The sequence below is a fragment of the Mycetomoellerius zeteki genome, unplaced genomic scaffold (assembly GCF_001594055.1).
Source record: "Mycetomoellerius zeteki isolate Tzet28-1 unplaced genomic scaffold, Tzet1.0 scaffold206, whole genome shotgun sequence".
In the NCBI taxonomy this organism is placed as follows: Eukaryota; Metazoa; Arthropoda; class Insecta; order Hymenoptera; family Formicidae; genus Mycetomoellerius; species Mycetomoellerius zeteki.
In genome coordinates this window covers 827,022-853,112 of record NW_017257021.1, presented here as the reverse complement: position 1 = coordinate 853,112, position 26,091 = coordinate 827,022, and the positions used below count along the sequence as shown (strand labels likewise).

General features: G+C 34.9%; 1 protein-coding gene across 3 annotated transcripts in view; it reads left to right on the top strand.

Moving 5' to 3' along the window:
- The window catches only part of LOC108722523 (rap guanine nucleotide exchange factor 2), a 116,112-nt gene that overhangs the window by 12,920 nt on the left and 77,101 nt on the right, over positions 1 to 26,091 (top strand). For all 3 annotated transcript variants that reach the window (XM_018447677.1, XM_018447674.1, XM_018447673.1), the window contains exons 2-4: positions 13,645 to 14,110; positions 18,846 to 18,973; positions 21,535 to 21,618. In XM_018447677.1, the coding sequence (XP_018303179.1) occupies positions 14,042 to 14,110; positions 18,846 to 18,973; positions 21,535 to 21,618 (281 nt within the window). In that variant the 5' untranslated portion in view covers positions 13,645 to 14,041. The remainder of the gene's footprint in view (positions 1 to 13,644; positions 14,111 to 18,845; positions 18,974 to 21,534; positions 21,619 to 26,091) is intronic.

The following is a 26,091-nucleotide window of genomic DNA, read 5'->3' as shown; positions in this document are numbered from 1 at the left end:
TTTGACTCAGTTTTTCATTAGGAATAGCACTGTATGATTAGTGTACGTTATTTCAGATACACCCTGTATACATACACCCACACACACATACACATATATTAGATAAGTTAGCTTAATTTTATTTATTATCAAGGAACGATATATTTGTTATTGGATATAAATTTGCAATTTCTTCTTTCACATAAGAATAATTTTATGTCGCCAATTCTTCCTTCTGTTGCTTTTCCGATAGAAAAAAACGTTACGCGACATCATTTTATAGTTGTAAAAAAAAAACATATGTCCGTGATGACCGAGACAATTGACTTTTCGACGGTGCCAGGTGCGCGCGGACTTGGAATTCGATCGCACAGCAGGTGAGCCGTTTTACGCTCGCGTGCTACTCTCCGTGATCTCATGTGTGCGCGTATTAAAGCGTCCGTCGTACTATCGATTCGTTAGGGGAGGTTCAGTGACCATCGAACAACTCGGACTCCTCGAGCTCCATTGTGTATTGTATGCCATTGCTAAGCCGTATATCGCTGCTTAACTGCAACACTAGCGTCGGCATACAAATGTCACTAACAGCGATGGCAAAATATAAATAAACAAAGTTAGAAAAGGAAACGAGTTATATAATGAGGATGTTGACCTATATTCACTGTGCACGTTTAATGTGCTAAATCTGATATCAAGTTTTGTTTGGCTAATGTAAGGATGGCGTGCGAAGTGTAGAAGGTAGGAATTGGTAGGAATCGCACATTCACATTTAGCGCTAAATCTCAATGAGCATACAGATCATTTCGTTGGTTGCTTAATTGAGTTATGTTGAAATTTTTTATTAAATTTTTATGATTATATCTCTTGTGTGCTCTTTTAAAATATAGTTGTAAAAATAAAACAAAATATAAGTCCTTCCGTTAAATAATATAATGTGTTTAAAAAAAAGTAAAATTGTAGGAAAAATGGTGAAGATTAATATAATATTAATGTAATAATATATTTTGACAGGAAATGATTAAATAGTATTTATATATATTTGTATATTCTTGTTACATAAGAACATAGACACTTTTTTCATACGAGAATAGTGGATTAAATAGCAAATTTTCGTTAGTCGTTCGGGCATGCATTATTCAGTACTTTCATGCGTTTTATGAGCGCCTTACCTTTTGCATTTTGAATTCGGCGAAGGTTTAGGGATCGCCGTGATACGTAAAACTCGGGTCCTTGTGCAAAATTGATTATGTGTTTCCCGGTTTACGACTCTTGCGCGATACACACACGCACGTACGCACGCATATATATAAAACATAACGTTTCGAGGAAGGATATTCCTGTTTCTTTATGAAGATCAGTTGAATTAAATATTCTATTCGAATTTTATATATTTTATGTTTTGAAGAATATAAAACTTGTTATCAATACAAAAATTAACAGTTTCATAAGCATAAAAAGATACTAAATAGGATTAAAAGAAAAAGATATACAATGAAATTGAAAAAAACCATTATATTCCTTAACATCGTCGCGTAAAGCTCGAAGCCTTATCGATTTTATTCGAAGTGGCGTGTTACAACGAACCTGAACAACGATAGAGAGGAAAAAATAGTAGTAGATTTGCGAGGCAGACGGTATAATTTTGCGAGAAGCTTTTGCTATGAGAGCTTGGTGAGGCGACGAGAAGGAGAGCAAAAGAGAGCATAATAAAGTCGATTATGCCGGGCCGGTAGATTCTTCGAGGAGAAACGTAGGAAACGCGAAGGAGGGCGAAGACAAGCGGATAAAGAGAAAGCAGTTTCACTGTGCGTTGGTTGGAATTAAGTATTGCGTTGGCGAACGTGGAGTTATACCGAAAGTACTAGTACTTTGGCTCATTAAATCTGAGAATTTTCATTATTTTACTAGTAATGTGTATAACTGCGAATTATTTTTAACGGCTTACTTAATTCTAGATCGTGGATTTATTATAGACGTAAATAATGGACCAGGGGGACTCACGTGTCTTTGTTTTATTTATCTTTAAAATGAAAGATTTAAAAACAAGATGATAAAAACAGTATTTTTATAGATATATATACTTTTTATATCATTTTTTGAGAAAAAAAAGCTGTTTTGGAACCGTATTTGTATTGAAGCAAATTTTGGAACTGTGGAATTACCCGCTTAATTTATGTAACTATATTGCAGATAATCGTGAGTACAGGCTCACGTAGGCACTGTGAAAGTGCGAGACAAGCTAGATAAACGTTTTATAGAATTTCCTATGTGTCATTGCTGCACATGTGCGAATTCTAAAGGTGCGCGTAAACTGCAAAACGATTAAGTATGACTAATCGCTCACGGAAGAAACGATGTGCGAAGGCTAAAAGGCAGCGATATCGAGATAGTGCGGGGTGCAATGCCTCCCGCGGCTAATCGCTCTTACAAGGACTCGTGTATAATCGTCGGACGATAATCGTTAATTATACGTGGAATTATATGGAACCGGATTAATGATTCAGAAAAGTCTTTTTTTACGTGAAATGATATACTACGACTTTATTCAGTTAATCGCTTTTTATCCACACTGATATTTTGTTCAATCCGATAGAAATTATTTTGCGATTATAGGAGAGACATTTGAGGTAGATAATGGAGAGGTTACCCGCGCGTACTCTTTCATTAATGAGCCATAATTGTTTCTTTTTTTTAACTTGATTGTCGGAGACATTCAATCTTGTGTACTTTATATTGCGAAACAAGATTACCAATCTTTGTGTGGAATTATAAAAATATTGAGTTTTAGTCGAGCAATATAAATAATCCGTACACGAATAAAGTCGGTAATTTTAAGATAAATGAAATATAGCATTTTCCGTAGAAAATATATAGAAAAATATTGTCAAAAATATTCTGTTTTTAATGAATGTATATGGCGGAATAATGGCGTTTCAAGATTCAAGGCAGACCGGAGACAATGCGTTGTTTCCGAACAGAAGCCGTACACCATACGCTTGCGGTTGTTGTGCATGGTGACGCACACGCATGCACGCATGCACGCATGCACGTATGTTTGAAATATGACACGACATTCGCGCGAAGCTTCACTCGTGCCCGTCGATTATCCGGACGTAATATCGATTACTCAATCGTAAATTCGTCTAGTTTTCTCGTCAAAAGAATTGACTTGCTTTACAAAAAAAAAAGTTTTTTTTTAATTACAAAGGTCCGATTTATCGAATATTTAAATATTCATTGACTGAAACATACATTTCGATCTTAAAAAGTTTCTTTCGAAGTTACAGTATATTTTCAAAAATATTTTTATTTCATTTACTAGTATGGTTATAATTCTATAACAGATTGAACAAATTTAATAAATTCTAATGTAGTATTCTCTCTCTTGAAATGTATATCTATACGTTTGCTATACGGTAGCAAAATATTTGTAAAGGTCATATTGATAAAAATTATAAACCGATGTCTATATTTCCATGTGTACGCAATTTATTTTAGCATTGGCATTTACAAAGAGATTCTAGTAACAGAATGGAGAATGGAGCTGGATAAATATGAAACGTGAAACAACAAGAGTTGAACGCGGTATGTCACATTAAAGCCTAACAAAATAAACACATCGTAAAATTTCGTAATATCGTGTGATGTAATATTTGCACGTGGAAAAAGCGGTGAAGAAGGACGTTCATTCTTTTTTGCAAATCTATATAACACTTGTCATAATGCAACGGAAACCGCAAGGTATGACAAGCTGTTATGATTGCGTGACGCGATTCACACGTTTGTGTAAATTATTCCGCTTTCGATATTCGATTTCGTGCGATGGATCATCGAGGTGTACCCTCAGGAAGATCAACCTTACTTCATAATTTTCTCAAGGTTGTGCATTGTCAGGAGGGAGAAAGAAATGCGTCGACAATCCCCCCTGGTTTGAGGACGTTTTTCTCCCTCCTATCCTAAGATCGGCAGATGGACAAACGGAAACGACTTTTTACCTCGGCACTTGGTGCTGACTGGTGCGTGAGTGCGTAAAGGGTATCCTATTTTTATAGTTAGCCGCTTCCTTTCGTAGAGTCTGTTTGCTTCCAATTCAGCCTATTATGTTATTTTTTTCTTCGTTTTCTGCGTCTCTTGGAGCCTAATTTTCAATTTGCTTACGCGAAATGATAGATACTGCTATATATACGTATATCTCAATATGATGAGATGTAATTTGCGATAGCTCTAACTTTCTGTTGCTATAATATACCTAAAAATCAAACTTTATAGAATAGAATATATAATTTAGTAACATTATTTAATCTTTTACAATTAATTTTAAGATTATTTGTTACACAAGGAATTGTAGTAAGAATTACACTCTTACCATCTCCATTCATTTCAGAGCTTTTATTCTGTACTTACTGAGAGATTGGATCTTCAAAAGTTATTATTGTAAGATCGATTTCACAATTTCGCAATGGGAACGAATTAACCTAGTAGCTCCTTTGAAATAACGGGACCTAATTTTCAAACATTCTTTGCTCATTTCAGTGAAATGGATTTTCTTAGCGATATTTTTTCTTGAGGTATACTAACGTAACTTAAATTATAAGTCATCGAAAACGGAAAGCTCTTGACAAATTAAATATTGAAGATGTAAATGTGTACTCTGCATTTTATTCATCTATAAAAAGTATAAACTACTTTGAATTCAATTATAATGTTTTGACTGACTCTTAACTTGGAATTTGTCAAACATATTTTTTCAATAATTAAAGACTTAGGAACATGTTGTTCGATGAGAGATTTTGCCGGTGTCTCGGAAACGCCCTATATGAGCGTATTATGGGAGCATTTATCGGCTACGTGCGTAGAATGCATGCGTGCGTACCAGCGTACGCTCGTCGTCATGGGCGGCGATAATAATGCGATGAGAACTATCCCACGCACCGCGGATACACGCGGATACGCACGCAGGAGCAGCGTCATCCGCCATTCGCCATCGGACGTTTTCTAGCTTCGGGGCTCTACTTTTCCACTCGGTTTTCATCCTTTTTCATTCGTTCCTATGCTGGCATGCATCCGCAGTCAGAGTGCGTAGCGGTTTGAACGACCACGTTCAAACGCTCGGTGCGGCGCGGCGGGCGAATGGTTCTGCTAAGAAGCGGTTATTAAGTACAGCCGGTTCGATGCCATCGTGATGAGCGCATCAGGAGCCTCCGCGCTTCCTTCTTCGATCGTCGTCCTGCTCGTCGACCCACGAGCAAACATCCGCTCCATTCGATCGTTCACTTCGCCGCTTCGGTCTGATGCGAGGGATTATTTTCACAAACTCCTTTCGATCGCGCTTTTACGAGCATGTATGTTGTAAAATAGAAATAATTGACTGTTATTAAAAGAATTACATTCAGCTAGGAGAGCTTTGAATTTTAGATTAAATAATTGTTTTAATTCCTTCTTTTCTCATTCTATTGTGTAAATGAGATGAGAATCGTTATAATTTAAACTCATATTATGAGAGAGAGAGAGAGAGAGAATGATACTATCTATCTTACGAATATGATCATTAATATCGCATGGTATTTCGTAAGATTTGTGCCAGAAGATTGGAAAATATTATTATCATTGGATGATTGCGATTGGATGTTTGCGATGGCGAATCAAAAGAGAAATATTATTTTACGAGAGAAATACCTACTCTAATTTCCCATCGACTTTTCTGCCAGTAAGTAATTCTGATATCGGCGACGAGTTTGAAGAGTCGCTCTCCTCGCGAGCAAAGTAGCCGACGGAGGTACTTTTCGGCTGGAGAAGTCGGCGCCAAGTGCGTGCGAAATAAGGGTGAAGGGAGATCGGAGGGTCGGTACCCTAGCTAGCGTGCTGACGCGAGCAGGCACTCTATCGTTTTCATTCTCGGAAAGAATACGCGTGCGCTTTGAACTTCCACGCCGCGAACGCTACTCATATTTTCAAACATTGTTACTATTCATGGACATGGAGTAAACAGTTGATGCCAATTTCTAATGTGTTAGGTCAGTTAGGTAATACGCTAATATAATATAGAAAAAAATGCTAATTTTAAATAGTTTTTTAATTTTCTTTTAAATTTAAAAAATTTAATATGACCACAGATGCAAATAGCCTCGTAGCATTTTTCTTAAATTATTCTTATCTTTTAACTTAAAATCGTATCAATTTAATACCTATACAATATTTATATAATTTTACATATTTTAATCTTTATTATTTTATGATAATTAAGTAAAACACACATATATATATATATACATTGAGACTTTACTATGTGAAGATTGTTGAGTATAATATATATTATATCGACCGTCATTAAACCGTTTCAAATAAGATCCACAGTACGCCATATTGTCTATTGTATTTCTAAGGATTATTGCGGCGTTCAGGATTATTCGATGTTCACAACGTGGCGGTGGACTATGGCGATTGTTGAAAATTTTCCCAACCATTTCTCGTTTACTGAGTTTTCCAACGATGTATGCCATTTAAAACTATCCACATAGCGCGAAAGGTATATATTCTGCGGCGTAATTCACCGCTTCTATATGTATACAATAAGTAACTATGAGCACGAATCTAGGTGAACTGGCTCAATTTGTTATTCCGTAACGTGAGAAGATTTTGCAAGTACAAACGTTACTGACAAGTTAAATTAGCAAAACTTGCTAAAAAATTAATGTTTTTAGGAATCACGACCTATATACTCTGATTTTGTTGAGTAAAATATGAAATTTTTTAGAAATAAGTGGCATTTATATTTGGATTTTTTGTTCGATAAGATTATTTTAAAAAGGAAATGGAAATATATTTATTATTATTTTACTTGTATCACACAAATTGCTCTGCAAAATCAGAAAAGATATTGTATATTGATTATACCTTTTTATAAATTGCATAAATGGAAATCTATGATATCATATACATATCTAATAGATATTATTTCATGCCAACTAGATAAATCGAATAATTATAGAATTAAATTTTATATTATTGGTTTTAATTTAATATTTGAATAATTTTATCCCTCTCTCTTTTTCATTTTTAATTTTGTTTTGTCCAAATTTAATATTAAAACGCGCTTAATATTAAATTCGTTTTTATTAAAGAGAGTCGCATTCATACACACGAACTAGATGTTTTGTTGCATCAACGCGCGACGAGTGCGAGGATGGACAAAGGCGAATTAATAGAATGTCATATAAAAAAAGTGCGTGGATAAACGAGCGGGGAACGATCCGGTCGTTTAATGAGGATGTACGCATATTATGGTGGCGTAGGTTGCACGTAGCGTTTCTAATCGCGTCGTACTTAGGGTATGTTAGCAACGTTAATAATGGTAACGGTAGCACGGATGTAATGTTGACGACAGCACGAACGCGCGAGAGTAGGCCAAGGATCTTCAGAGAGGCCGGTCATTCGGTACTGATTTACCGAAGATGTTTGATAACCTCATTAAAATACGGCTAAAAATGTTGAATGTACTATATATTGTGTTTACGAGACTTCGATATCTGTCTATTTGTTGTGGAAGTAGAGGAATTTTAAACATTCAAGCGCGTCACATAAAATTTTATATGAAAAGTGTTTTAGATATTAATTTTTTAGTTATTCGTATTATTACATTTCTTATCAAAATGTACAATATATTCGCGAGTTTTCTCTCTTATTAATTTCTTTGATTAAAATAATTATTAAAGTAAGCAGCTCACAAATAGTATCGTTGCATGAAAAAGCTTAATCCTAATTGGTATTCGCGGACCCAGTGAACCTAAACATTTTTTTTAAATACGTTTAACAAAAAATTGTTTAAAATAAATGTTTTTCACAACTTTACATAATTTTTACTTGAATGAAACAAAATCATTCGAATACGTTAACTTTAAGCAAGAACACATTAATTTAAAGTACACTGGACTTACGAATACCAGTTAAGGAAATTTCGGAGCGAATATCGACTAAGGTTAATGTAATGTGTCGTGTTAAAATTTTTTAATTTAAATTTATCTTGTCTACTTATTGCGTAATAAATATGTTCTAAATATTGTTTTTGAATATATATATATATATATATACACACAAAATATACATCAAACGTATGTATAGTTTATTCTAGCAGGAGACTGCAGTGAAAATATATGTAGGTATGCGAAAAAGGCAACGATCAATAACAGACATCTGATACTGCACTACCAAGCGTCTTTCGAGAAGTCATAGCTGACGAAGGACCTATACTGAATTTTCTTAGAACTTGATAAGATTGATAATTTTTTGACTGCTACGCGTCTTTTGACTGCTACGCGAGTGATAGTAATGAATGAACATACATGCGATCGATGACACGTAGTACGAATTATAGAAAAACCCGATGTAGAAAAGGAGGTCGCGCGAGAAGCAGCGATATAAATTGTAATCGATTATTTTACGACACGAAAGAACAGAAATATCAAATACATCACCCCTGATCCACCATTATTCGGACGTTTATGTTCTTTTGCGCCGTGTTGCATGAAGCTGTCAAAGAGAGAAACATACGTTGGACAAGCCGAAGAGATGAAGGGCATTCTGCAGTAGCGTGTCGCGCTTTTAACAGACGGCCCTTTGTAGTTCGCGATATTGTACACTGTCCGAAACATCGCCGTCAGCATATCTGGATCCAATCTGGCTCGTTCGCCGAATACCCGAACGCGAGTGACAAACGGGCGACAAACGCTGTTTATCCCAGTCTAATCGCACGTGTTTTGAAATTCGATTGGAAAATAGATCTCTCGCAGCTGTCACCGATCTGCAAGACCGATACGCGCGCGCGATGAAGTTTCGCGCTTGATCTAATTCTCATAGATATTGATATTTGTGAATTTTTTTCTCCGTAGACAGCTTAAAAAAATGCTTGCAACTCTCTTTCGAATAATTTCTCGATTTATTCACTTGGCGCGCGTCGTATACAGGGTGCATCTGAAATAACGTACACTAATCATACAGTGCTATTCCTAATAAAAAACTGAGTCGAAAAGTCCTTTACCATTTTGCAATTTTCGTAATAGTTAACAAGATATTAATTACAAAAAATCGCTGAATATTGATTTTCAATAATTTTTTACTGAAATACTATCAACTTTATAGAAAAACTGCTAGAGATAAAAACTCTATTTTTTCAGAATTTTTTAATACCGTATTTTCTCATGTTGGTAAAAATAAGAAAATGCAATACTAAAAAGTCGATAAAAAATTCTGAAAAAATAGAGTTTTTATCTCTAGCAGTTTTTCTATAAAGTTGATAGTATTTCAGTAAAAAATTATTGAAAATCAATATTCAGCGATTTTTTGTAATTAATATCTTGTTAACTATTACGAAAATTGCAAAATGGTAAAGGACTTTTCGACTCAGTTTTTTATTAGGAATAGCATTGTATGATTAGTGTACGTTATTTTAGATACACTCTGTATATGTACTTTTCAAGCAACAGAGTAAGCGCGTGCTTCATTCTCGATTCCAGTTCCCGTTCCATTTCTGCAACGCATCCACCTGCAAGCACTCGCGCATTTTGTTTCACGACGGTCACGGCACGTTTACGCTTACATACGGTGAATCCGCACGGTTGTATCAACGATCAGCGGTTCGGATTACCTCAAATATCTTACCGTGGCGGGTAACTTTTCAAGCAGTCTTGGTGTTGCAGCCACGATATTTTCACCATGCGCTTAACACGCGATACTGCTGTTACGATTCTCACTTGGCGACAATACAAATCTTACACTAGGCAAATAAGACAATATTATTCTTATTACGCTAAATGTGCGTTGAGGAAATAAGAACGACTTATCGACGGAGAAATTATTAGCCCGATAATTATTCACTTGATTTGCGAATTCGAACTTCAACTAATAATGCGTGGTATTAACTGTTATATTTTCGTATCCTTCTCAGTGGTTTTATAAGAACATACATATATGTTGTTTATAGAGCTGTCTGAAAATAAAATTGTGTTTATATACATTTATCCTCAAGTAATAATTTTTCATACAATAATGATAATGAGAAATAAAACTAATACTTAATACATTTAATATTGGAAATTGAATACTTTTTTATATGTTATAAGTTCTAATTAAATCTTTAAAAAAATTTAATATAAATGATTTAAACAGAAAGGAGAAATATTATATGTAGGTATAAAGAATAATTGTATAATTTAAAAAATATTTTTATAAAAGAGAATTTATTTATTTCTATATTAATTACTACTTCTATATATTCAAATTATACTTTCACGTAACATTTAATTTTATGATAATTTTAAAATCCTATATTCTGTTCAATTCTGTCGAGTGAAATAAAGGTTAAATATTGTTAATATAATACATTGTGACGCGTACGGCGATGTAATCTGATCGAAATACAAATGTAATTGTGTAAGCTGAGCATCCGATATTAGAATTAAAGGCGGAGAGTATTTACTCTTTAGGTCTCATTTTACATAGGAAGGCGGTTTTACGAACTGCCCCATATACCGAGGATATTTTTATCGATGAGCCGTTTACATGCGCGGCCGAAGACAGATTTGACTCTTGGACCAACGCGTTGTCTAGGAAAGCATGACGCTGTAAACAGGCCGTGACGCAATCTTTAATAACAGTCTTGGATTATCCTTTTTTCATCGATCGATATTATCTTCTGTAAATTCAATATTCTGATAAAGATCGAGGAATCATATCATAGTATAGATATTATTAAAAAAATCAAGTTTTATCGTTCCACATCGTCGTAATTGCACCGTATAGTTGATTTAACACGCAGTCGTATTTTTTCGCTAATTCTATATGTTATTTGATTGTGATATATCATTGTGGTTCAATCATCCTACGTCCACTTGTAATGAATAGTGAATCATCACCTGTTCATACCGACAGATCGAACACATCGCTCCACAATGTTGCATCACGGCATCTGGATTTCCATCCGCGCCACGCCCATGTTATTATCAGCTTGTAGATTTTTACACGTCGTTGATAACAGTTGTTCATAACGTTTCGACTCAACGACAATCGACCTATATGCGAAACCACGTTCGTGAGCATTGACAATAACTCATTACGGATCCACTGTTGTTGAACCCGGCATCAATCCGCCCATCCCCTATCGTCAATTACGGATCGTTACGAGTTGACTCGACGGTCGATGATCGAGTGCGATTAGTAAATTGATATACGCGCCTGCACTCCCGCGCTTTTGTTTAACAGCGTTTCACTTCGTGGTGAATATATATATTCACTATAGGCGAGTCGTGAACGAGTCAACGAGACGCGGACTCAGCGAGTTTCTTTCATGAAGGGGAGAAAGAAAGAGCCCCGGTCGGGCTTCGGGCGGGAAAAAAAGAAGAAGATGAAGAATACGACGACGACGACGATGAAGAGGAAAAAACAAGTAGTACGAAGCTAAACAGAAACGATCCGCAAGGCCGACGAAGCTCCAATCTTCTTCGTACTCTATCCCGTCATGCCAGCTCCTTCGAGATGTTCCTTCGTTCGTGTATGACTTTTATTCTTAATAGATATTGCTTTCTCTCTCTCTTGAATATTTGCGTGTGAAAGTTTATGCAACACGGAAACCTGTAAACAAGTTTGGGCATATGCGTAATTCAAATGATAATTCGTTTAGAGGAAGGAAATTCTGTTGAACGCATAAGGAATGCGATTCGGAGATTTTCTTTAAAAGATGTAATGCCTCTGATAAAGCTACTATATACAGGGCTGCGTTCAGGAATTACGCCTAGATAACTCTAGGGTGCATTTTTGCTATGATATACGTAACGTAACATATAGCTTAGAGTTATCTGGGCGTAATTCCTGAACGCAGCCCTGTGTTAAAACGGAAAATTATATTCAATCACTTGTTTGCCATCTCTAAAACAAACAGGATGCAGGGTAAACCTTAATAACTCTTTATACATTTCTCTTTTTTTATCTTGGTATAAAATAAAATATCTCGGAACCTTGAACTGTTCCGATGGATAATAGGTTAATGCGAAGAGAATATTCTCGAATAGCAGAATCTATTGATGAAGAGAGGAATTATACATGAGTATCGGTAGAATCATTTCGACAGCACGAGTTATAAAGTTGCTTTTTTAGTTAAGATTGTAGGCGGATAGAGGAAATACATGAAACACCAGACTGTGACCAGATATAAACGATTGGATACATTCGAGGTCGTGATCGATCTGTCTTGTCCGTGTCCGACAAGTTATTTTTGTCTCCTTTCGATCAAGAAACGAAATTTTCCACTTGTTCTCGATTATTTAAAAAAATGTTGCTAGTTTGCACGTTTGAAAACTAAAGGTTGTTTCACGTATTTATAAGGCATAATTTCACATTAATATGATTATTATGTGTGTGAGAATTGCAAATGATGTTACATACCGGTTACGTAAAAATTTTAAATTAAATATCGTTGTCGCGATAATCAAATAAATTCTTAAGTGCTACGATCCAATCGAAGCGAGACCCAGTCCCGTTCCTTAAGGATCAAGAACCTCGAAAATGCGTTGTCGGGTTCATGGGTGTTGAACGTAGCATCGAGAGTATACTTGCATGACCTCGACTTACCGCTTTCAAGGTAGTTAAGGTACGTGCCTCGCGTGACGTTATTTATTCAAGGTCGGAAGATGGCTCGATCCAGAAATTGAACATCGCGTAATTCTCTTATTCTTTGTGTTTTACATAAAATTATTTTTGGGGTCAATTGAATATAATCTCTTTCCTCTTCGACAGGCAATGCTCATAACATGTGTACACTTTTTTATTCATTTATTGTGTTGTGATCCAAATATCGATTTATTAATTTTATTTATTTGTTGTATTTTTTTATCGTATACATTTTTTTTTATCAACGCTATGTATTTATGTTTAAATCTTTTATTTAGATTATTTTAGTTATTTGAAAAATTTTGTTTCAATTAAATGTAATAATAATTTGTATTATTTTATTATAACATGTATTGTACTGTAATAGTATTTTACGTAATATAAAACATATACTTCTATATATTCAAATTCATAAATTAACACATGGTTTGATCTAATATCGAAATGATCTATATAATTTATTATTATTTATTAGTTATTTTTAATCCTATCTTTAATGTAATGTGTCAGTTTACATGTATGTGTGTGCTTAGTGCTTACCACAATTTACTGACAATAGGCTAATTATTAATTCATGTGTCAACGATGCTCCAAGTACTGCGCAAGCAGACGTAATTTCCACTGATCTTCCTAACCGTGAAGGAGTTAAAGGTCAACATGTTGACGTTTCCAGTTTGATCGATACGTGTTGCATCTGCAGGTGTATCTTAACGAGCGACTTCCGATCGCGACGTTTATAATTCTACTTGCGTGTTTCGTGATTCGTAACGGTGCATTTTATCGTCATCGAGAAATTCAAATCCGTGTGAAAAAGAAAAAAACTCGTGAGTTATTTCCTTAAGAAAGTCTGTATGATATATTTGAGATTTGCAAAAAAAAATAAAGAAAAGTGAATAAAAGAAGAACAGAAAATTGATTGTTTAGCGTAAAATGATATTTAAAATGGCATGCCAAATTGTGTATGACTTATTTTTCTTACTTACATTTTCTATCTGTTTTCTGTTGCAGAATCCTGTACACGACCGACGAAATCGAGAAAGACGCATTGTAGTTATCGAAATGCCGAAGAATTGCCAAGATATTTTTCTACGGAGATATTGTATGTTCTCCGTAACTCTAAAGTTTACGTATCGCGCGTGATGCATATACAGTTGATAATATCCGGAAAGATTGAAACTATCTTCATGAAAGAAGGATGCAACGCATCTCATGAAGACTGATAAGATGATAGAACGGCTCGTCTTACAAATAGTTGACACGGTGTCGTGTGTACATCATTGAAAATCGAAGATCGCTCCTTCGATCGGGGGTGGTGGCGATGTTCAGGAACGAGTATTTAAGCAGGACACGGAACTACGCGAGAGCTGTTAAGAAAAGGACCGTGGTATAGTCTTATTGGGCTATTATGACGGACTATTTGGATCCACATTTTGTTCGGGCTCTCTGCCGTGATCCAGAAAGACGGACTCTCCAGGTGGGTAAATAATACTTATTTTCTAACACACTTGAGATTTTTTTGAAAAAATTGAATTAAATAGAGACACGCCCATCGATTTTGCGAGCGATTTCATGAGCATCCAGTCTATTCATTTAATATTTGTATAATGGACATAGTGTGCAAATTGTATAATGGTCGCATGACTACACACACACACGCACACACACATACACATATATCCAGCTCTGTAAACGCGTACATTCACAGCAGCGTAAAGGTTAAAGGGCATCGTCTGTATCTTGAGGCAGTGCTATCTGAACTTTCGAAACTATCAACTTTCTGTTACTTTTATGTAATCGAGACAACGTTCTTCGTGTAGATCTTCTATAGACTGATAATTATTTCATATTTACTGAAAAAGAAGAATATGATAAAATATCAATGAGATCTCAAGACAACTTTTTAGCAATATGAAATGAGACGAACGTATTTTAATTGTCATGCTTCATTAATGGCTTGTCATAAATTGGTAGTTGGTATTAGAGTGATGTAGATTTTGTATTTTCACTTGTGAAAATATACGCTTCCATTTTTTGTAAATGAATGAATATTATGAAATATCAGTTTCCAAGTAATTAACAGATCTCTTTTTGCGACGTTCGTACTGTGAATGTTGATTAAAAGTTTGTGAAAAATGTACGAATCGTGCTTGTTTAAAAAGTATTCCGCGGTTCAAGTTTTTACTTCATTTCTCTGAGTTTTAATTAATCAAGCATTTGTCTCTTGAATTATTTAATCGAGAGCAGTATATTGAGTATATTGAATTTTCTTTAATTTTTTTCTCTTTTATCTGATTTTTCCATCGTTCTTTTTCTATCAATTAATCAAATATCGCATTTACATATTAAAATAATAATATATAATATTAATATCTAATGTACGGTATAGTTCTAATATTCGATTGGATTTCATGTTAACATATAGGTGAAATTTTTAATTATTCAGGACAAAAAAGATTTGTTATTTGTAGTAATTGAGTCATAACACACATATTTATGGCATTTTATTTTCCGAAAGTAATAGATAGACCGATATTTCCTATGACCAATGAAAAACATTCAATGTTTCGTGATATCGGCATTTATATTGTATTATATTGTAAATCAGTTTATATTGTAAATCAGCTAGTAATCCGAGGAGAAACGTATCAACGATGTATGAAGAATGTTTCCAAGAACAGCATCGTAGATTGTGTAGACCGATAATAGTCTTAGAAAGTATAACAGCAATATATTCTTTGCACTGCTAGGTCGTGAACATCTCAGATAGTATACGCGTGCGACTAAAGTACAAAGAGAAAGAACACTCTCTTAATTATGGGGTCGGATCTCTGGGAACATCTTCTGATAAAACGTAAACAAATTCTTAACCGCATGTAACGTTTCTCCGTACGGAATTAATTTATATTGTTTTTATAAATTAGAAATATATATACACGTACTTCTGATTCTAAACATTATACATATATTTCTAATTTGAACGATATTTTTAAAAGAACATTATATGTATATAAATTTCCGGCTGATATAGAGGAATGTTTATCCGGAATATTGGATAGAAATTTTCAGTTTTCTTTTTATAAAACTCGTTTTATTGGAACGCGGAAATCAATAATTTGTTGTTTATATACTGATCATCGTCACGACATGCACGATGCCAGTCAATACACTTACTTAGCGAGTTTCGACAACATGTTACGCCATCGTTGATGATCCGAGAAAATTCTTCGCTAGTGTCGTTCTCTACCGGCGAATTATTTGACATATACTATGTAGGTATATGTAACTTTCTCGCATTTATCGCAAAAAATGTTATTGTGAAGCTAAATCTTCATCTAAAACAAGCAATTAACCGCTGAACTGAATCTTGGAAAGAATCTCATGAAAGAAAAAAAAAGCTGAAAAAAAGAATATCGTATTTTATAATAAAACGTTTTTTTTTTTTTATAACATATCAGCACGTTTATAGAATTTTTGTATTTATTAAAATAATTCAATATAATGAGCTCTATGTATATCCAACCCCGCTTTATGTCAGCGACATGATAAAACAATTGTTATTCAAATAACACGCGTTATCTCTGTATACTCGCGTAAAGAGAACTTGATGATAATTTGTAGTCTCGGAAATACCTCATGTAAAGAAAAAGCAGCGTATACGGATAAGATGTAGTGCGCGTTAATTTATGCGCTATCCTTTTCTCTAGATGCTACTGCATAGCATGAAAATTTCAGAGGTAGCGATTTCTGATTGTATAATGATGATAGTGTGATACCTCATAAATTATGCATAACTCCGTAACAGTCGAAAAACTTAATTGTCCATGATTTACGTCCGCGAGTGGATTCCCTTTAAAAATCTCACGGAACACGAACCGCGCATCGTACGATCCATTCGTGAAGGTCGTCCGGTGTTCGCTCCACTTTTCGTGCGAAAAAAGAAGAAAAAAGTCCGAGAAGGCGCGCGCTGGTAAAGTCGAGCGAGAGTCCGCTCCCTTTTGCGTGCGAAACTGCTGGGTTTTCAGACCCAGCGTCTTCGAGGTACTTAGGCGTATACGTTCGCATATTTATAATCTCGTTTGGTCTCCCTCGAGAGTTTGTCGCGCTACGATGCGCCACATCTGGCGACACTTAATTCCAGTTTTATAAATCCTCCCAAGTTCTCTCGCGTTGCGATACGCGACGATTCTGTACAGTTGAGATAGTAGACCTCAAGTTGAAGCTTAAAACGTAATTACCTGAATTACTAGAATTTACGTGTCAAAATTAAGAAGTTTATGATGTAAAATGTGCATTTATTGTATAATTTGAATTAATAACTTATTTTGTTTGACATGATTTTTGTTTGTCTCTACAGTATCAATTCAGCAATTGCGTCGGTTATATTTTTATTTTTCCCAAAATGTTTGTTTGCATAAGTAAGGATATTCACAGTTTGTGTAGTATTGTATAATATTTTGAGATGATCGCTTCTGAAGCTAGTACGAGAATTGTAGCGTGTGTGTTGCATGAAAAATGCAAAAATGAAAAATGAGATGTACCGCACTGAAAAAAAAGATTGGCTGCTGCAGTAAATTAGATGGTAAAATATGGCATAGCATTTTTAATTGGTTGCAGCAGTCAATTTTTGATTGCGTTAGTCTATCGAAATCCTATACTGACATTACAGATAGGCTAACGCAACCATGAAAAATTGGCTGCTGCAACCAATTAAAAATGCTATGCCATATTTTACCATCTAATTTGCTGCAGCAGCCAATCTTTTTTTCAGTGTGGGAAACCGCTTTTGCTGCCGTTATACATGTATGTACATCATACGTGTTTCGAACATAGGCCGCATAATTCGTTCGTAATCGCACGAGAAAATGTAATTATTGCGGTGAGGGACATTTTCGGAATTAGTCGAACGAAATTGGTATCCCCGCACGTTTTGAGTCGGCAGCGGTGGTTTGGATTGGTTAGATGCTTCGTACGTTTTCGCATGGTATAACGCTGATTGCGGTCGGCATCCACAAACAATCCAGACGAAACGGCGCCGACGAGAGTTGGCTCGAGAGGAGAGCTGAAAACGGGTGTACGTCCCGCTGGGATGGATGGATGGATGGATGGATAGGCAAGTTCGATCAGCGATCCACCGTGAAATTGTGCGACCCCACTCGCGCATCTAACGGAGGTGACTCGAGGGTAATTAGATTTGCGATAATTCACTATACGGATCAAAGTTGTAACGCGTCAACACGAACGTTATTGCGACTCAATCAATATATGTATGTATACAAGATACATAACGCGAGTTTAAACTATTAACTTTTGTCGTATAGTACTTGTAATTTTTAATTTTAAAATGTTAAAACATGTAACAAAAATTTGGAGAAACTGCTTTGGATTATTATTTGGCTTTTATTCTTTTATACGTAAATATATTATTTGTATATTATTGAACTATAACAAATTTTATCCAAACTAATACTGTGTTAAATCATCTGCTTAATTTGGATGTGTAATAAACAATGGAGGGACGTGTATTTATGTGATATTTTTAACACTTTGCCACGTCACTCATATTTGGATGATGCATAAAATTCACGAGAGTTCCGTCATTCATTTGTGAGTGACGGTTCTATTTATCCGAATAAGAATAGTTTTATTAAGTGTATAACACATGAAAAAACAATAAAATATTAAAATAATAATATACTAGGTTTATTAAATACAATGCTGAAATCGGCTTAGCAGGTAAAGTGTTAATTAAAAATTATATACTAGATGTACAAACACATTAGTTAGAGAAAGATATATGCGCGAACGAGCTTCTGCAAAACATGAAACGGATGAAAATAGCACATGGTAAATGCACGGTATACATTTGTTTGTTTATTCGCGGAAATTTGTGGATCACTTTTATACACCGATTTACTGCCGTTATTGATCCACCGACTGACGATTTCCTTTGCGTGCCCTACATTACCAATAAATAAATAGATCGTACAGTGAGGTAACGAGGCAAATTGGATTCGTGACGATCACTTTAGCTCCCTGCAATTTTCTGTTAAAGTTACCGCGATCGTCATCGCGGAAGATCCGCGTGATAATACCGATTAGGAAATATGTGAGCAACAATCCTTTCATATAGGTTTCAGTCTCGCTAACTAAGCTGAACCTCTTCGAATTCGAGCGTCATTTGTATTACTTGGTTCTCCGCTCTGTTTCAGGACTTGCAAATCATATATTATGGGTTACTGGGTCTGGAGGCATTACGTCCATGCAGAGACTCCGTTCTTCGCGGGCTCTGCAAAATCGTACGTTACGAGAGACACCATGCAAACCATGTCCTCTATTAGTAAGTATTACATCCTGAGTACAGCCCAGAAACACGAGATTATTGCGCGTAAAATGTCAGTTTTGCATCAATCATTTTCCGTCAATTTTCGAGCAAACAAAAAAAAATATATGTATATATGTAATTAATAAGATATTTTTTAAACTCGTTACATATTAAATATCACTTTCACATCATTGATCAACTTCGAAGAAACAACAAATATCTCTTTAAAAAGGTAGTTCTAAAAAGATACGTTTCAACGAAATGTGCTGTAATTTTAAGAATCACAAGAATTTCTCAAATATTGGAACACTTTTGAGAAAGAAAGAGATACTCTATGTATAAGCAAAAGTTATTGTGGAACTTTACCAGGATAATCTGGGAGAGTTGCCAGTTATTGATTTCTTTATTTACCAGCATCTCTCTCTATTTGTGTTTTATTTTAAAATTAGAGCAACTGAAGATATTTTGGTTTAAAAGGATTAGTACATTCGAATGTAGGACAATATCTTTTTATCTTGAAAGTGAATTCGAATTGAAATTATTCTTGTGTGTATTTAATTTCGGAATATATTAATAATTAATTAGAGGAGTTCAACTTTGAATACTCTTGAATATAATTGTACAAGGGTTATATATATGTATATTTATGTGAGAATATCAAATGCATGTATTTGTGATAGAAAATGAAAATATATGTGTGCATTTAAAAATTTCATTATTAAAAAAAATTGTATAAATTTTAATATCATAAAATTTGAATATTTAGATAATAAAATAAATTATTAATATGGCTCAATCGGAATAAATCAATAAATAAGAATAGGGCTACGAGCCAGTTACAATATTTATTTGAATAGTCCGCTTTATTTTTTAATATTAAAAGCGCTGGTTTAAATACATCAAATACATGGGCATTGGTATATTTAAATATTTATGGACGTGTGATCGAATATTCAAGTTTTCTGAATCGAAAATTATGAAGTTAATTATAATTTTAAATGTTTACAAGAAATTTGTGGAAAGAAGAATTTAAGAAAATACTTGAGATGTCAATTCTAAATTATATTCTTATAAAATAACTCACGAACGGAGCCATGCTTGTGCAATCATATGTACCAGGTTGTTCCTTTACACGTAAAATATGATAATCTATATCTACATGTATACAATGTAAACTATATGTTTTACTTATATATTTCGTTTATATATTTTTATTTATCAGTAATAAAATCTCATATGTTAACAATCATAAAACTTAATAACTTCTTGCTGAATTGTATTATCCAGTTTATAATAATTTACATATTTTACATTATTTGTATTGTCTGCATGAAAAATATTCATGTAAACGTAACGTAAACAATATGTAAATATTTTATGTAAACGTCTTAAATTATAACGGTACAATCCTGATACGTATGTACCATGTGCAGAATGTAATGACTCCATCATATACATTGTACCTTCAGATGCAACTTAAATTTCACAGAAATCTTCTTTATCGACAGTATGATAATGCTGCGGAATTCTTTTATCGAGAGAGTTGCGATATTCTCGTGTATCGTGAGAGAAACTTGTTAAGTCGAAACTATAGATGTCGCTACAGGTTGCGTTCTTCGTGAGAAAGAGATGAGTGGCGCCGCAAATCGTCAAAAGTGATTTGTGAGAATAGTATCTTACCAGGTATCTTATTAAGTGTCCCCATCGTTTTATCGATTTAGACGAGCTATTCGGTTTTATTTTCTCTCAAACAAAAAAGGAATAGGATATGCAGAGTGCATACAGAAGTATGTACAAACATGTAAAATTACTCTCTCTCTCTCTCTCTCTCTCTCTCTCTCTCTCTCTCTCTTCAATCTTAAGAATAGAATAATACCTTCACTTATATCTAGTATATGCGATATGTGTGCCGGCCTAAGCGCGCAAATTTTGGACCATTTGATCGATCAACTTTAAACTTTAATACTTGTTACTTGAAAAGCTATCACAACTTCGGCGTATTTTGATATTTCGGCGAGTTTTTATTTTGAAGTAATCTTAAGATTTGTTCGCGTCGCAAGCTCCAACATGCTCCAACATGCTCCTATCATAACTCCTAACTCTACCAAGCGCGTTGGAGTGAGTAAGAGCTATGATAGAAGCATATTGGACCATGTTGGAGCATGCGACGCGAACAAACCTCTTGGAATCTGCGATTAACGCAGTGTTATCGGTAAGTCTGGGACATTTTGTATGAAAGCTTTCATATAAATGCATCCATTGCAGTATTAAGTATATATCAACAGACTCGTATCTGTGTATTCTGTTATATATTATATGTATTTCTAAATAAAAGAAATTCTTACGAGGAAGAATTCTTGATTGAGAAAGATGATTAAACGAGGAATTTAATCAACGATAATAAAATTAATTAATCAATTTTATTTTTATCTTCAGTGATTATATACTGTGAACACTCTTTACAACTCGAAACAACGTTTACATAATTCTTCGATTCATTTGTTTCAAATAAATGTATATAGAATGTATTGTACGTACACTGGCAGTAAATAAAATATTATAATTATAATTTTCAGCACCGGCGAATTGGCTACAAGTTGGTACATACTTCTTTCCGGCTCTGTATTCATCGATGGATCCATGTTTCTTCCTCGTTCAAGGTAGGATTATACAAATTTGATATCATGGAATAATATTTTTGTTTTTGTCTCATGAAGCAAAACAATCTTTTCCTTTGTGTGGAACGATTTCATCTCTTGTACCCATTTTATTTCTACCGTCATATTTGCGACGTTAAAAAGCACGTGAGAAAGCACGATGAACTTTCTCTTGACGTATGCTCGTTTAATTGACTTTTTAATTATTTATCACTGTTCTGGTCTCACAGTTACACGCGAAAGCCAAAATAGGGAGGAAAGGTCATGTATATTTCTAGACGTTCAACTGACATTTCCGTTAAATAAAGATATTCATAATCCAATATAGGTCGCATAATCATAAAGGAACGTTTATTATGGCAGATTTGTTTTCTAAGAAAACGCACGCTGTGGACATTTGTATGGTGCACGAAATAGTAATATGCTTTATTGCGACCAGATCTTCATGCGTGGCATTTTGTGCGTTTTCCAACGTATAAACTCGTCGTATCTTTTTATTTTTTTTTATTTTTAATATCGTATCGAATGGATTTTACATGCGAGGAATCCAGAAATCAATCGTAATACGTATGTACATCGTAGCTTCGTGTGAATACCAGGTCTAGACATCAACCTGGTCTAGACATCAATACTGATATTGTTTTTTGAAATTTTTAAATAAAATCTTTGAAAATCTAATTTGTCTCTATCAAAAAGTGTCTAATGCTTGTTTTATTTTTGAAAAATTGCTTCAACCATTTTGAAAAGATTGCTTTTTGTAAAATTGTGAAACTTACAAAAAATAATCTCACATTTCAAAATGAAGAAGATATAAAATCATAATGTATATTTTCATTTTGGAAAAATTTTATTTAGTTATGATGCTTTAACGAAGAAATAAAAATTGAAATTACTATGCACGTACATTATAGGTGCAGAAGAAAACTAGAAGTCCTGTTTTCGAAACACTTTGTACATAATGAAACGTCTCATTATTTCACTGTTTTCCCACGATAAACTTGACAAGCAGAGTTATAATGTGTGCATAAAGCTTATATCGTCGAATTTAGAGATGTTCATCATAATGCAACTCAGCAGCTAATGGATTAATGGTCGTATAATTCATGCAACGTTATTTCGAGACATAGCGTACGTCACATGCAGATACGGAGCGCTTGTAAATTGGCTTCTCTCGTCAGTGTTACGCTCACAATTTTCTCTCTTACAATTAGTATCCTCTTAGCCGCTGAAATTTTCATTAATCGTACAATTCTGAGATATGTACGATAAGCAGACAATTTTTAAATACTTTTCGTTGAGTTTTTGATGTCATTCATTATTCGAGAAGGTAATAATTCTTCATTTATACATGTGTACATTCGTGAATAACTTTTCTTCCTTTTACGCGAACAATGAATATTATTCAGTTTTTATATACATTGCATACATTACATACATATTCAGTTTTTATATATTTATGAAATGAAAAACGCTCATTCTGTGCAAATGGAAAGTAATATCTTATCTATTATCACTAGCGAATCAAATCTTGAAATTATAGTGTATGTTAATCTCTAAAAAAATGTTCAAGTTCGTAAAAGTGAGTCAGACAGAGAATTCAAATTTTGAACGTGATAAATAATGATTAAAAAGGGATTAATGTAGACAATGTCGTTTAAAGAGATAAGCTGGAACTTCCGTGTTTAGTGTACGGCGAACTGCGATGTAACTAAATCGATACTTTGTTTTGTTTCTTCCGCTTAAAGAGACTGTTTAAGCGGAAGGTACACGCTCGTGCACGATGGGTGCTCTTCTTTACTGGCGCACGATGCCGCTTACGGAAAAAAAAGGGAATGTGGAGCGCTTATTATCCGCGGTCATCACACGCTCGGCTGCCGCTTGGTGGAACGGGACGCTCTTTCGCGTTGCATGCGTCTGATGTGCATAGACGAGCAGACGACGGCGACGGCGACGACGACGACAGAGACGCGGCTGACCGCGCGCGCGACTACTATCATAAGAGAAGCGCACAGTGCCCGATTCCGACGAATTAATCTCTCTACGACCGTTTTAATGCGCCGTTTCCTCGTTCTTCCTTCCGTCCCCTCCTGGTTCTCTCCGAGTCCTCCCAATGATAGAGCGTCGCTCTAGCGTGTCGGCAAGATCGCAACGTATTTCCGAGGGAAGGAAATTCTAGGCGATGTTCTCTGTATATTCGCGTATGTGTGCGTATGCATTTCCACCTTGGCTAGAGGAAAGGAAGAGAGAGATGGAGATACGTTTCACGGTGCAAACGAGAGCCGCATTGGCGTCCCATGGGTTGCCTCGACCCCTCGACGTTCCCCTTCTCCGTCCTCGGTCTGCACGTAAAAATCTGTCGGCGAACGTGGGGCGTGGTTACGTGGGAGAACCTTTTCCTCTCGTTCCCTTCGGAATTTCCCCTTACGTTCCTCGCTTCCTCTCCTCATCTGTCTCTCTTTCTCAATTTAACTCCGCTCTTTTCCACCGTCTCCGTATCTCTCCCTTTCTCCATCGCTCTTTTAGTCTCCGTCTTTTTCCCGTTACCAGTGTCACCATTTCTCGCCTGTTTGCGATGATGAAATGATTTCACTTTTTTCGTTGTCTTTCAATTTCGCGTCTTTTTCTTCCTGTCTATATGCTCATTCGTTTTGCATTGTATTTATGTTCTTTTTATTTATTATCTTTCCTGCAATACTCTAAAAATACATCCTAGAATATACAATAAACTCTACTATTCACTTTCAAATTTTTTATTTACTACTTTTGTGATCATTTTCTGGTCGTTTTCTGTAATTTTTTTAGCTGTACTACTCAACGTTTTTATATTATACATACCTATATTTTTATCTTTTCTACTTTTGTCTCTCCTTTATAATGTTTACGTTACTTAACAGTTCTTAATTCTCATTGTGTCTTCCATTGTCTTGTCTCTCTCTCTCCTCTGCTGTATAACCTCTCATTTCGTCTCCTCTTTGTCGTTCGTGTCGAAAATTTACGAACTCGCCCGAGAGGTACTTCGGTATAAATGGCAGAGAAGAGATCGGTTAGGTTGAAGAGTGAGGATGAAAGAGGGAGAGACGAGGACATCCTACTTAAAGCGAGTAGTCTGGTGCGACAGAGATGGAATTAGAGAGCGAAGTAGACCGAGAGAAACAGCGAGAGAGAGAAAGAAGGATAAAGAGCATCGATAAAGTGAGAAGGGCTATATGTGCAGTGCTGTATGCACTACTCATCTGATCGATACCATTGTTACCCAATTTCTCAATTCCATCAAGGAATAGTAATCGATAAAAGGCAAAATATTTTATTTTGTGAATTCTTATAGTGCTTGAATTTTATTTTCCATAATTATTTCATTCGCGCGATAATTACAATAGAACACTATCTCAAATAGAACATCCGGGGTTCTGACTTTGCGTTGTTTATTATTGTTGCAATTTCTTTTTTTATCATTAATGTTCACTGGTATATATATATATTATATATATATGCTCTAGTTAACGTATTTTTTACGATTCGGATGCCAAGTCTCATGCGCTACGAACAAGATATAACTCGCGCTATAATGTCACATCGACGCAATTTGAATCGGTCAATATAAAAACAACACGTAACACGATCGCTATAATATAGCATCGATGCAATTTTAATTGGCATGTCACATCGTATAAACTGCGCCGTACAATGTACTGCGTTACAAGCACCTCGAAAATAGCGTAAAAATAAAATTATGTTATATATATATATATATCGACAAAATTTTTCATATATCCACAAATGCATGCAATACCATACTCTAATAACCTACTGATGCAATTTCGATTAATTATTCATCATTTCGTACGAAACTAAACGTGGCACAATGTCTTTCAAATTAATTATATACACTCTTACACACACGCGCACATTGCCCCATTTTTGTTATATATATCTATAAATTTATTGATTTGAACACCTGACTTTTAAAGTATATAATAACAAAGTTCAAATGCGACGAATCAAATATAATCGGATGTAATTTTTAAAAGTTTCTGCGAAAATTGAAATAGGAGGAATGAAGGTACCTATAGGAAAGATAAGCAATACTGGATCTCGAAAGTAAACTAGAAAAGTGAATAAATTTAACTCATAAAGAATTAATATAGGATGATCGAGTACGATTTATTTTACATAATTATCATTACAACCACTTTAGATAAGAGAGAGATTATTATATTGCGCATCATATATTCTCATTGCGAAACATATAATTTCAATAATGAAATTACATGAGAAGTATGACACATGAGAAAAATATTTTTCAAGAATTATACGTCTCTTGAGCGGTTGAGCGTAGCGACATTAACTTGCGAAAGCACTTGACTAGCGATGATAGTTTTTCACGTCGCGCCCACATCCTGTAAACACTCATTGGTTCTCGACGGAAGGGATCCTACCTCGTACGTATACGTTGGATACGCTCCTGGTCAACGTGAG